At 38.6% G+C, this 13,007-nt stretch overlaps 1 protein-coding gene across 1 annotated transcript in view; it reads right to left on the bottom strand.

The window, feature by feature from the left end:
* PTCHD1 (patched domain containing 1) overlaps nucleotides 1-13,007 on the bottom strand; it is a 62,352-nt gene that overhangs the window by 14,662 nt on the left and 34,683 nt on the right. The window contains exon 2 of the mRNA XM_002807873.7: nucleotides 8,944-9,604. Coding sequence (XP_002807919.3) covers nucleotides 8,944-9,604 — 661 coding nt within the window. The remainder of the gene's footprint in view (nucleotides 1-8,943; nucleotides 9,605-13,007) is intronic.

Genomic DNA, 13,007 nt, shown 5'->3' with positions numbered 1-13,007 from the left:
GGATTCAAGGGGAGACACATTTCAAAAGCCCTAGGACATGAGGACCACCCTGCCCTCCAGAATGCCAGAATTATAGCTGAGTTCCCCTTGGTTTTGTCTTTGAAGGGTATCCTCTTCAATGCAAACTCCTCTGGGACAGTGGTCTACTGAAGCAGCTTCCCTTTGGTCGGGAATGGGACGGAGAATGGAAGTGGGGATGGAATAAAGAGGAAATGGCAGGTAGGAGAATTTCACAGAGATTAATTTCTTCAGTTTTCCTTCAGTCAGGTCTGACCTTATATTTTACTAGCACTCCAGAAACTGGGCCACTCGGAGTCAAGGAGAGGCAGAGAAGATAGATTTTGGTCGCTTCTGTTCCTCTCTACTTTTCTCTGTCAGTAGATGGCTCCCTTCTTTAGCATCACCATCATTCATTGCTCTCTATTTTATTTTTTATTTTTTGAGATGGAGTCTCAGTCTGTCTCCCAGGCTGGAGTGCAGTGGCCTGATCTCAGCTCACTGCAGCCTCTGCCTCCTGGGTTCCAGTGATTCTCCCTCCTCAGCCTCCCAGGTAGCTGAGATTACAGGGATGCACCACCCCTGCCCAGCTAATTTTTGTATTTGTAGTAGAGACGGGGTTTCACCATGTTGGCCAGGCTGGTCTCAAACTCCTGACCTCAGGTATTCTGCCTGCCTTGGTCCCCCAAAGTGTTAGGATTACAGGCATGAGCCACTGTGCCCATCCCGCTCTCTTAACTATAATTGAGAGGCTATAGTTCAGTATGCAGAACTGGGAGGCCAAATCTTACAGAGGTAGACAGATACTGCATATGGACTGAAGACACTTTTCAGAGGTTTGACTATTGTTTCCCACTTTTTAAAAAGTTATTTTAAAAGCAAAAGTACTACTGTTTGCTTAGTGTTCTAGTTTAAAAAACTTCTCTACCAAGTAGGAGTTCTATAAGCTTCTCCGTTAAATCTGACCAGTGGGCCTATGTCATTGGCATAAAGCATCACTTTGGCAAATGACAATTTCCCATCTCCAAAGTCCCAAGTCTGTTCACAAGGATTCCCCAGTGACAGAACTCATGGGGCGGGGGTAGGGAGGAGCTACCTAAATACAAACAGATTTTGATCTTGGTCACTAGGGTACCCTATGGTGGGAATGGGAGTCATGACTCATCATTTGAGGGCCAGGTCACAGCCTGAGATCTTGAGGTAAAAGACTGTATCATGATTAGGCTATCAGGAACCTCAATATCTGACATTCTCATATCCCAAGGATCACCCTGGATGATACAACATCCCAGGACATGCCTTCTTTTACAGTCACAGTGTAAGACTGAAGAGTTGCCAACAGGAACTGTTGAACACATACTGATTTCTATCAAATTTTGAAGATCAAAATGCTTTTAAAGCATTCTCTTGTCATTTAAAAGCACATTCAAGATGTTTGTTTTTACTTTTGTTACATTGCATGTCTGTATTGTCACATGCATATCAATAGGTGAAAACACACACATATAAAGAGAATGAAGGCGGGGAGGGAGGGGAGTGCCAAGTTCTAATTATTCATGAGTGAATACTCTGAAGCAACTAGGGCTTTTTGTCAGGCCAGTAGAGCTCATCACCAATGTTGAAGAAAAATTTGGGCCAGGAGTGTGATTTTTAAAAGGAAAACTGCTTTTATTAATTTTATTTGCAGTAAACATTGGAATTGTCACCTAATAGAATACTAAAGAATTTAGGCTAATAGTTTTTCTTCTTTTCAAAAGAATGTTTACATATGAATGTGTTGTTAACTCTCAGACTTTGGAGCTAATGAAGAGAAAAAGAAGAATAGATGATAAATAACACTAATGGTAGAAAAAAACTCAACTGGCTAATCATCTCGTCACTGAGGGTGACTATCAAGCACCCTCACAGATTAGATCTCAGTGCCACCCAGAACTTTCTGGGGCCTGACCAAAGCCTTCAGGGTTGTTTACAATCGAGTAAGACAGACTCTACTAACAAAGTTGAGAGTTAACCTTTCTTTACCCAGTAGATATACTTCTGGAAAGTTGCTCGTAAAGTGAATCATATTTTCAATTTATTTAGTGGTTTTGCTATTGAAGACAGTCTGGGTGATTTTGTTGTTGTTGTTTGGTTTTAAATGAATAATCATAGGCAAATTGATGTACTTTGTATAATACTTCTGGATTTTGTAAGTCAGATTTTTCTTTAGGCCCAGATTCTCCTACCTGTCCCAATATACATAGCCACAACACAGCAGCTAACAGATGCCTTCAGGTGCTACTCACATTTTAATCCTTTCCACATTAGCAGAATTCCTCATCCTGAGTTCCTCAAAGTAAGGAATGGCTAAGGAGGAGGAGATGGGATGGCTTGCTGACTGATGGATGATCTTTCAGTTTCAGTGTGAAAACATTTAATATCATGAGTCAGTGAAGCTGTTTATAGCATGCCTGGGCAGTGCCAAATTTCATATATGGAAATAAAATTACTACATTCTTCTAAAAAATTCATAGACTATAATCTATGAGCAAAATCTGCGTAAAGCCTATTTTATTCTTAGAAAAGCTTCCCTAAGTAGCTCATGTTTATAAGGTGCTGGTTTTTCAGTGGCATCCACATAAATTTATAATTCTTGTGCTTTTGAGAAGAAATTTAAAGTGTATATATGTCTGGGTTGAGTAACATCTATTTTCAGGGAGAAGTTCATTAATTGGGTTACATTTACACTTTGCCAGTTATAAACATTTACTTTATAAGCTGAATTGTTTGGTTTATCACTGCCTGTTTTGTCTCATGGTTAAGAGTAAGAATAAAGGTGTACTCTGTTTAAGTAAAGACGGATGCTCATATCAGGGGGAACACACACATCTTATTCTTTGTACAGAGACTTGTCACATTTTGAAAACTGGAATCAGAGCATTGGGTTTTAGTCTTAGAAATGATTTTTCTTCACTAGATAGCTGCCCTAAAAATGAATTTGCTTATAGCTCTTCCTTTTTTAAAAGGTGAAGTATTTAGATATTGTGTGTATGTACATTATATATGACCAGTGTGTATAAATGTGGCCCATAATATATGCTATGGTCATTGTGTAATTTCTTTTCATATAGAATACAGATGTAATATATAAATGGCATATCCTATTCAAATATATTTTATGTATTTACATACAAAGTTTTGGACTCTATACCATATAATATATAGAGAAATATATAGCACTTCTATTTAAATATTCAAGCAATATATATTACATAATATATGTTATAAACATATTGCATACATATAAATACATAACATGAGCTTATTACACATCATATTACATATGATATGTAATACAGCCAATGTGATATATAATATGTATTATGCACATAGGTTATAAAGACACACATACAGACAAGATGAATAGTAGGCTGATGTGAAATTTATTTTACTGATGAGGCAAAATAATGTTAGTGTTGCTACACCAATCAATGTAGAGAAGGGGCTATAAAATTCCTCTCTTGGGCTCCATCTGTCCATATTTAGATTCTTGAGTAATAAAGTAGCCTTGGTGAAATGCAGAGTTTCCTTGACAATAACTATGAACCTGCTTGGGTTGTGAGTTTCTGTATATCCATCTGGTCAAGACTGCCAAGCTGTGACTTTCTGAGAGTCTAGTCCAAATGTACATTCTAGGTGTTCCTCCTCAGGGTCTATTTTTAGTTCAGTGTCCTGATGTTGCCTCCTGCTGCCCAGCCTTTACGGGGTCTGTCACTCCCTTATTCCCCGGGGAAGACTGGGTAGATAGAATACCCACAGGATATCTGGGAATCCTGGGTCAAAGACAAAGCCTCTTTGTATTCCTTTGCCTGAGTTCTGCCTTCCTGGACTTATGCCCCCAGGTCCTGTTCTTGTCTTACTTTATGGTTAAAAAATAGAACAATAAAACTTATTTTGTTCCATTCCCCTAAACTTATTTTTTTCCACCTGCTCTCACCCTTATATGATTGGTGGAGTATAAGAATAAAAGGGCAAGAACAAATTACAAACCTAAATAACATAATCTCCTTGAAAATTAGTCCCATAATTACCATGGGCCATCACAAAAACAGATATTTGGGAGACAAACTTTGGAAATATTGCAAAATAAAATATCTCTTTTTAAAAACCAGATGTACATAAAAATGTGAACAACAAAACCCTTATAAATCAGTTTTTTTCCTCTAGAAACTGCTAAACCTATTACTGATTTATATCTAAGCAGAGTATTTCCACAGCATTCTAATATACTACTCCATCAGGCAAACTGTCATATTGTTGCAAATAATGGATTTCTACAATAATTAGTAGGTTGAACCATAAAAATTACCATTTTTGTAGTTCAAACATGACCAGATAGTGGTACCAACTTTGTAGGTCAAAAATGATTGGAAATTGGCGATTTCATATGGTTTAAATTTTATTATTATCTGACTAATTTTTCCCCCCATGTTCTCATGACTTGAGAAATATATCAGAATACTCATTAGGAAAGCAAAACCTTTCAGGTTTGCTTAATTTTAGAGCAAAAATAATTAAGAATTCCAATTTTTCAATTGCAACTAAATTTTTTGCATGAGAGGTTTTACCCTTCCCTTTTTATGAGCTCCATGTACTGCATTATATTTCAAGTGGCATTATATGAGAACGTATTCTTGAAGAATGAAACCCATTCTTCTGGTTTCTGCTACATATGAAGAATCTTAAAATACACAGATAAAAGAAGCCAAACTTCCCTGCTATTATTCTTTTCCTAGCAATAATCCACAAATTCTAGGAAGAATCCACTAATTCTTCCTTCCTTTCACATCCTTGAATCTGAGTGGCCTGGTTGGACAATTCAAAAGGAAGAAAGCATCTGACCTTCTCAAAGTCCCAAACATTTCAAAAAGGGCTTAAAGAGTATTTTTTATCTCGTACCATCTCTGGGGCTCTTGTATCTTAATAAATGTCAAGCAACCCTTATAAACTAGATGACATGTAGAAGCTAATATCTAAACTCTTTCACTATGATTTCAGTTCTCCTTTTTAGCAGTACAGGATGTACATGAAGCAACAAACTCTCCAGATGTAGAACGGAGAAAACTTTCCTTTGGTTCCCTTCTATATCCTCTAACATTCTATCCCTTTCCTGATTTGTATTTGATCAGCAAACTGTGGAAACATTAAGCCTGTAAGGACAGCTTGCACATCAAAAACCTATGCCAACTTTTAAAATCATACCCAACTGGAGAATAATGGTGTAAATCCTCATCCTTTAAAGGAAATTCCCTAAAAGATTAAAATAATGAGCATCATATATTCACAAATAGCAATTCAAGTAACTCACTACTTGATATGAGTATATTTGGAAAGAAGGGATATTATTTTATGCACGATAAGGGTATAGACCAAATAAACTCTTCTCCAAATTATAGTAACTAAAAAATGTCAATGAACATTTATAATACTGTAGACCTTTTAGGATTTCAGCTCTAAATAAACTGATATGACTCATCTGGACAGAGGTTTTGGCAGAAGTGGGATTATCTAGTATGCACACTGATTAAAAACATTCTAAATCATGATGTATCTATGCTTACATCATTGCCAAAATGATTCATCTGTGTAGGATATGTTCTTATTGCCAGAACTGTCACGTATCGTCTTGGCTAGAAACACGCAGTCACATCTCATTATGGTGAACTCTTAAGAGTTTATCCAAATTCTTTCCTCTTCTGGAATTTTGTCAGGTTAATACTGCTTGACACACGTGATCTTAAAATTTTCCATTCTAAATCTAGTGTCATTTTGGCATTTGGCTGGATTTGGCCTATGTGACCAGAATTACACTGACAGTGTTCGGTTTGTTGAATTTAAAATCTATAATGTTTATCACATAGACCTATTGACAGCCAAGGAAATGTCTGTGTTTGAGACTTTTTCTGAGATACTTTACCTTTGAAATGAGGCTATATACTTTTTATCTGATTTGACATTGTATTTACATAACATACTAAATCAAGAAGTTTTGCTTACATCTGCTTAGGTTAAGCATAGCCATTTTAAGTTATAGACAGGAAATTTTAAATACTGGACAGTTTATTGTAGTGCAAATCCCTTAGCACTGCATTTCTTCTTGGTCATTTGAAATATTTGCTGGCATTTTAGGGCTGGTCATCAAAACAACCCAGAATTAAACGATGGCCTTGAAAGCAACATTTATAAAGCTGCTCTTGCTTATATTTCATTTTATAAACTCTTAAGAATGAAGAGTTTATCTGAGAAATACAGGAGGGTGACCATCCTAAATCCAGGCACTGTTAGCTTTATGAGCATATTAAGTACCCATTACTTCGTGCAAAGTATTTATTGCAAATGGGCCTTAGCTACTAAAACATGTCACTTTCTTTCATGTTCTGACTAAGTAATTTGAGAATTCTTTGGGCTGAGAATGTACAGAAAGGTTGCATACTGATTGGTTGCATACTGATTATCAGTAGGAAAAGCTGCCATCAAATCAATGCATGTAACATTCCTCACGAATTGCAAACAAGGTCTTATTGGGCACCTGTGGTAGATGGTCTCTTTCACTGCAAATGCCAGATTTCTTCTGCATTGAACTCTGATGTGATTACTATTATTTCTGGATTTGTTTTTTAAAGACACTTCTCTGCTAACAGCATCTTTCCATCCGACCATCTCTTACATCCTTCCCTGCACCAATACTATCTGGCATAGTCTGTTTCGTGTTGACTTTCCCTTACAATATTTAAAACCTCTTTAAAAAGTACAAAAAAGTAAGTTTAAGAAATTTTAAATATTGCGATTTACTTTATTTATAAAACTAACTTTAAGAAGTTTTGAATATTACCATTTCATTTTTTAGTGAAATTAAGAAGTTTTGAATACTGCTATGTTACTTTACTTAAAATTAATTTTAAGAAACTTTAAATATTGTAATTTTATTTTACTTAGTAAATTAATTTTTCAGAAGTCTTAAATATTCTAGTATGCTTTGAGCTCACTGGTAACAACCTGGAATGTCATAAAATCAGCACCGATTGTCCTTTTACTAGCCCCAGCATCTTTTGCCTCACCTTCAGAACCTTACAATTTCCCTTCAGTTCCCCACCCTTTTCTTATTACTATTTCTCTTCCTCCCACAAAAGCAACAAGGAAATGAAAAGCTAAGAAATGAAATGAAATAAAAACCCTTCCCATAACCTCTAAAACATTCAAGCATGTGACTAATCATGAGCAAAATATCTTAATTTAAACCTTGATACAAGCCTCTATGCAAGCTACTAATACTCAGTCCTACTGACTCTTCAAGGAACCACCCTGTATTCCACAGTCAACCCACATGATCTTGGGGTTATTTTAAAGAGGCAAGTTATGCTGCTTTCTTAATAGACTGAATTCAGGAGGAGGTGAATTGAATTCACCCTCCTTCTCTGTTGTTTTCAGCAGTGACAAGTAAAGTGATTTAGCAAATTATCAGGCTGCTCAGTCTTCTTATAGTGCCTAGCTCTTCACAAAAGCTACTAGTATATGTTATTGACTAGGTTTCAATTCCTCAGGCCACTAGAGAATGGAGGGGAGAATGTAATTCTGTGGCTTTGCAGCCCCACCAACCCTGATTATCATTTACCCATAACACAGCTGAGATTTCCTGAGGAAATTCTTTTCTACTACTCTAAAACAGGGCATAAGGCACACTAATGAACTCAACAGTGGTTATTTCTCAGTTAAGGAAAAAGTGCCACTTCATTTGTAATGTTAGTATCTGATTCCAAATGACATTTAAATTTTGTTAAAGCAATTGATGAGAAACTGCCATAGAAAAGGGGGAAAGTGAATCTCTTGAATCCTTGACCCCCAAGAACGCTGCCATCAGGCTTGCTGGGCATGCCATTTTCAATGACATGGACAGGGCAACCAATGCTATGACCACTATGGTTTTGTTCTGACCATTAATCTCTATTGGGGAGATCCTGCAACTCCCCTAAATGAACACACTGGAAGCACGCTGTCACCGTCAGCATTGCTTTAAAATATTCTCCTGCGTTCATAGTAAGAATAGGAAAAAAAGGTTACCTTCCTATTGGTATCTCACGTCACTTTCAAAGATCTTATACATTTATCATATCCTCTTGTGTGATGCTCGTATCCACTCTATTCATAAGGTGGGGAAACTGAGAGTAGCAGACACTATGAGTGACAACCCAACATGCTCTCCCACTCCCCATTCTTGAGCTTGCTGAAGACTTACAACTACAGTCACCTGAAGGATTTTTCTGATTGCAGGAGTGTGCTCAGTCTTCCATGGGAAGTGCTGGGATTTAACTGCCCTGAGGAACAGCCCTCAGTGAATCACAAAGGGTCTGTGGGTAAATAGCCCAAATTCGTCACCCCCAGGGAGGACCTCTCTGAGAGGTGTTTATAAGGTCTCTTAAAGGTCCCCATTGGGGCTGAACCACAGGTGTCCACAGCAATGGGCAGAATGTAATATACCTTGGACTCATTAACATGCCTTCAACTGCCTGCCTTCCTGTCTCACTTCCTCACTTCCATACTGGTACTTCCTGGGCTCATCTCCCAAATACACTACTTGTATCCAAATCTTTGTCTCAGGACGCTGCTTATGGGGAAGCTCAACCTAAGACACTGGGACACAGAGAAGATTAATATCTGCTAAATACCACACGGCTACTCAATGGAGAGTCAGGACTAGAACCCAGGACCTTGAATTTCTGGCATATTTACCAAATTAGGTTGTTTCTTGCTGATTGCTAGCACTTTATAGAGTTGGTCTCAGGACTTTTGGGCAAAACGAAGATACTGTAAATGAAACAAAGTTGTTAGATGGCTATTCCTGGCCTTTCAACAGGAACCCTGTCAACACCACCAGCAGGAGGAAACAGAAAAATGAAGGGTATAAATTACCTAGCATGATGAAAGGGACTCCCAGGAAGGTAGAATTGTATTTCCCACCAGTAAGATTGATGATCCCGGCTGCAGTGAGAGTGGCCAGGCTTATGGTCACCAATCCGAGTAGGCCTAGCCAGGGTTTGCTGCGGACGCAGTCCTGCATAGAGCAGCAAAGGATGGCCATGGTGACCACCAGGATCAGGCTGGTGACCAGGTAACGTTCTGACACGCGACTGGTCTTCTGGAAATCTTCCCTCAGTGAGGAGGACGTGTAAGGGTACATTCTGACTTTGCTGTTGGATTTCTGAAACAGTCTGACAGTGTCGCAGAAGCTGGACTCCCACCTCTCAGCCACCATGTCATTGAGACTGTTGATTGACTGCAGGTAGTAGGTAAGCTGGATGGCCTCTGCAGATTTCACCCGGTCTTTGCTGTGCACAGTGACGCCCCCAAGCTGGTGCCCATTGTACACAGCCCTCCCGTCCTTTAAGTGAGTGATTGGGTATGTGATAGCAAAATTGGTCCGATTGGTGGCCCGAGCATTCTTTAGCTCTTCCAGGACGTGCACTATGTCATCCACGATGCAAGTCTTATCATTATTCAGGATACATATATGGGCAAACGTGTAATTAAAACCAGGCCTTGGAACCTGGATCTTGGTCACAGCAGCATGCAACTGTGGGGAGAAAAATAACAGCATTTATTAATCAAATATTTCTGTTTTTGTTTTTTGGAGAGGGTGGACATTTCATCTCTAAGCTAAACAGTTCAAATTAAATGTTATAAACTTAGATCAGAAATAGGTAGGCAGTAGGAATGTAAAACACACATCTGACCAGTGGTTCTCACAATGTAGCCCCTAGAACAACAGCATCGGCATAACCTGGGAGCTTGTCAGAAATGAAAATTCTTAGGCCCCACCCCAGACCTGGTAAATGAGAATCTCTGGGGTGAAGCCCATGAATCTGGGTTTTTATAAGCCCTCTTAGGAATTCTGATGCAGCTGAAGTTTGAGAAATGCTGCATTAAAGCACCAGAATTCTTTCCACATGTTCTTTATTTTTGGCCCAACTGGTTTATATTGTTGGGAAATCTTATATAGGTCCCCTGTTTAGTTTCCTTCTTCAAAATGTAACATAAAAAGTGAACTAAGGTGCAGTTCCAAATGCAGAGATCCTCTGCTGGCTCGTCCTTTGATGCCGATTTGCAGGACAGCTAAATGATCTCTTCATCCAATTAAATCACTCTCTAACATAAAAGACAAGAGGTTTACCTTGAGGGTCCTTATTTTCTCTGGTTTTCCTTGCCTACATATATGGGAACAGAGCTGTAAATGTAAGAGCCTGGTTAGGATATACGGGAATCGTGCTAAAGGAGAACAATGGAATTTATTCTACACACCTTGTCCCATGTTGACTTTGCTGTGTCCAGGTACTGAATGCTTGTCATCAAAGTACATATGAGAATACAGGCACTAATTTCACTGCCCCTACTACATGCCAGGCACAATTCTAGGCCTTTATATAGATAAACTTATTTAATCCTTACAAGAAATTACAATGTAGGTACAGTACTTCATTTTAGAGATGAGAAAATCGAGATTTAGAGAAGCCAGAACACTTGTCCAATGTCACACACATAGTAAGAGGCAGAGCTGGGCTATACCAGGCAGTCTGACTCCAGAACCTGTGTTCTTGGCCCCTCACCATACACCTCTAGGCATCTGAATCCCTAAGTTCTTGTTAGCAACTTATTTCTGAATGTGCGCTTTTACTGCCCCACCACAGATGCTCAATTTCAGATATGTATGAGTGTGTGTAATCTACTATCTAAGATAAGAAAACAAGGCAGTCGAGGGTGTGGCAGGAATAAGGGACTTAAATGAGCTACTGCCATGTGTTAGGGCTTCATGCCTTAAATTCTCTCAACAAGTCACTTTACACATAAGAAAACTGGGGCTCAGGGTGGCCATGTAGTTTAAAAATGGTACCAGGTTACTGTTTCAGTGGTAGCTACACAGATCCTTCGTTTAACTGTTTTGACTCACCAGCAGCTTATCTTCATGGTGGCTTTGCTTTTTCTGTGCAAAATGAGGCCAGTGACAAACATGTAGTTGAATGTTAACTAAACTAGTACATCTACGACTGTGCTTAGCACTGAGTGGACTTGCTCAAGAGAACAGGTAGCCATTATGACATATCTGATGAATGAAGGACATTTCATCTGTAAAGAAACTAGAATTTAACATTCACAGAGTTGTTATACTGTAGCTGTGCCACTACAACTCATTACCTTCTCCATGATCCTGATATATTTTTTTCAAATCTGTTCTAAATAGATTATCTGTTAAGACATTTTGCTGCACATGTGCCTGGATGAATGGGATCTTATACTTTTAAAAAAATGTCTGAGGGGCACCAGCTGTCAAAGTCCTTTCAATAGCACTGAGCATGAGTTGAGAATCCTAATTCTCAGTGGCCCCTTGCCCCACATCTCTTCATGGGTACCAATCCACACATTCAGAAAACATTTCATTGTATTATGTTTGGCTGAAATAATTTGAATTCCTTTATATAAATATGTAAACACATACACGCATGTGTGCGTGCACACACACATACACACACACACAAACACATACATGCAGGGATACCTAGGAGGCTATTTTCACAGCGTAACCATATGCTAAGTGTTTGTTTTGATGCTTTGGGATTAATGGTGAGCAAAATGTCTTCAATGATTTTAAGCTGTGAAAGTGTGTTTTTATCAATTCTTCTCTAAGCATGGCCCCATGAATTTTGATTAAAAGAACTCCTAGCTACAAAACATTTCAAATTATAAAATTATTTTAGAAGAATGAAGAACTTAGAGGGATTTAAAGAGAGAGAGAGTTTTGATAAGTTTTGAAGACAGACTTTGGGAAAAGATTCAGAATAGGCTAGAAAAGGAGTGGTATTGAAAGCATGCCTAAGTTTAATATTTAGTGCATTGTTTGTTCCCATGAACAGTGTTATAAATCTCTTTTAAAGTGATTACTAAATATGTCAAGAGAAAAAGATTGCCAAATAAGATGGTGTTAAGCCACAGGGCTGAACCCAATTATAGCAAGGGGATATTTTCCATCCATTCTGTATGACGACCGTGCTCTGCTGGGTGGGGAATTGTTAACTATTTAGTGATCTTGCAGCTCTGCAGATCTACTGCTATGACCCCTAGGGCCATACATTGAAGAAAGCAGACACCATGTTAACCCCTGTACTACAAGACCATAGGAGCAAGTCTTGGAAAATGAGAACCTTAATGAAGTTTGAGAGGGAAGGTTTCTTAACTCAGTATCAGAGCTGCTGTAAGATGCAATGCCTTGACTTTCTGATGGAGTGGTGGGCAGAACCTGTCACTCTTGCTTCTGAGTGGCAGGGTTCTGCAGAGTGGCAAAGCAGCCAGAGAGAGGGTGTTGGCTGAGGCCACCCACCTAGCAGAGGGAATCTGTAGGATTCTACTGTGGGATAAGAGATGAGAGGATAATAAGAGTTATAATAAGGAGTTGAGGCTCCCTTCTATGACTTCTGAAGTGGCTCAGTTCTGATCTTTGGTGCTTATGAGTACACATCAAATACAGAGACAATCCAGTCTTGGAAATCTACATAGCCATGAGCAGATATACTGTGCATGCTAGCTGGACATCTATGTACACCGAGTTTTAGAGTGTCCTGATTTACTTTCCTAAAAGAACCCCACTCAAGGCAGTAGAAACATTAGCGGATGTTCTAAACTGTAGTATCAGATATATTCACAGGAGGAAAAGGAAGCCAGATAAACCACAAAATGGACAATTGCAATCCACATAAGCTTATTACTGAACTAGGTAAGACACACTCTTCTCAGAAGAGAAAAAGAAGGAAAAAATGACACAAACTAATCATCCTGACCCTTAATGTAGTCTAAATCTGTCATGTAAAATAACATATAATCCATGTTTCTATAACTATGTATAGATTCTTGATTATTCATTCAACACACTTTCAACAAGTGCTCCTCAAATCTACCATGCTGCCAATAATAGGATAATTTCCCTGAAT

Source organism: Callithrix jacchus, chromosome X (assembly GCF_049354715.1).
Source record: "Callithrix jacchus isolate 240 chromosome X, calJac240_pri, whole genome shotgun sequence".
NCBI lineage: Eukaryota > Metazoa > Chordata > Mammalia > Primates > Cebidae > Callithrix > Callithrix jacchus.
This window is presented reverse-complemented; position numbering and strand designations above follow the sequence as displayed.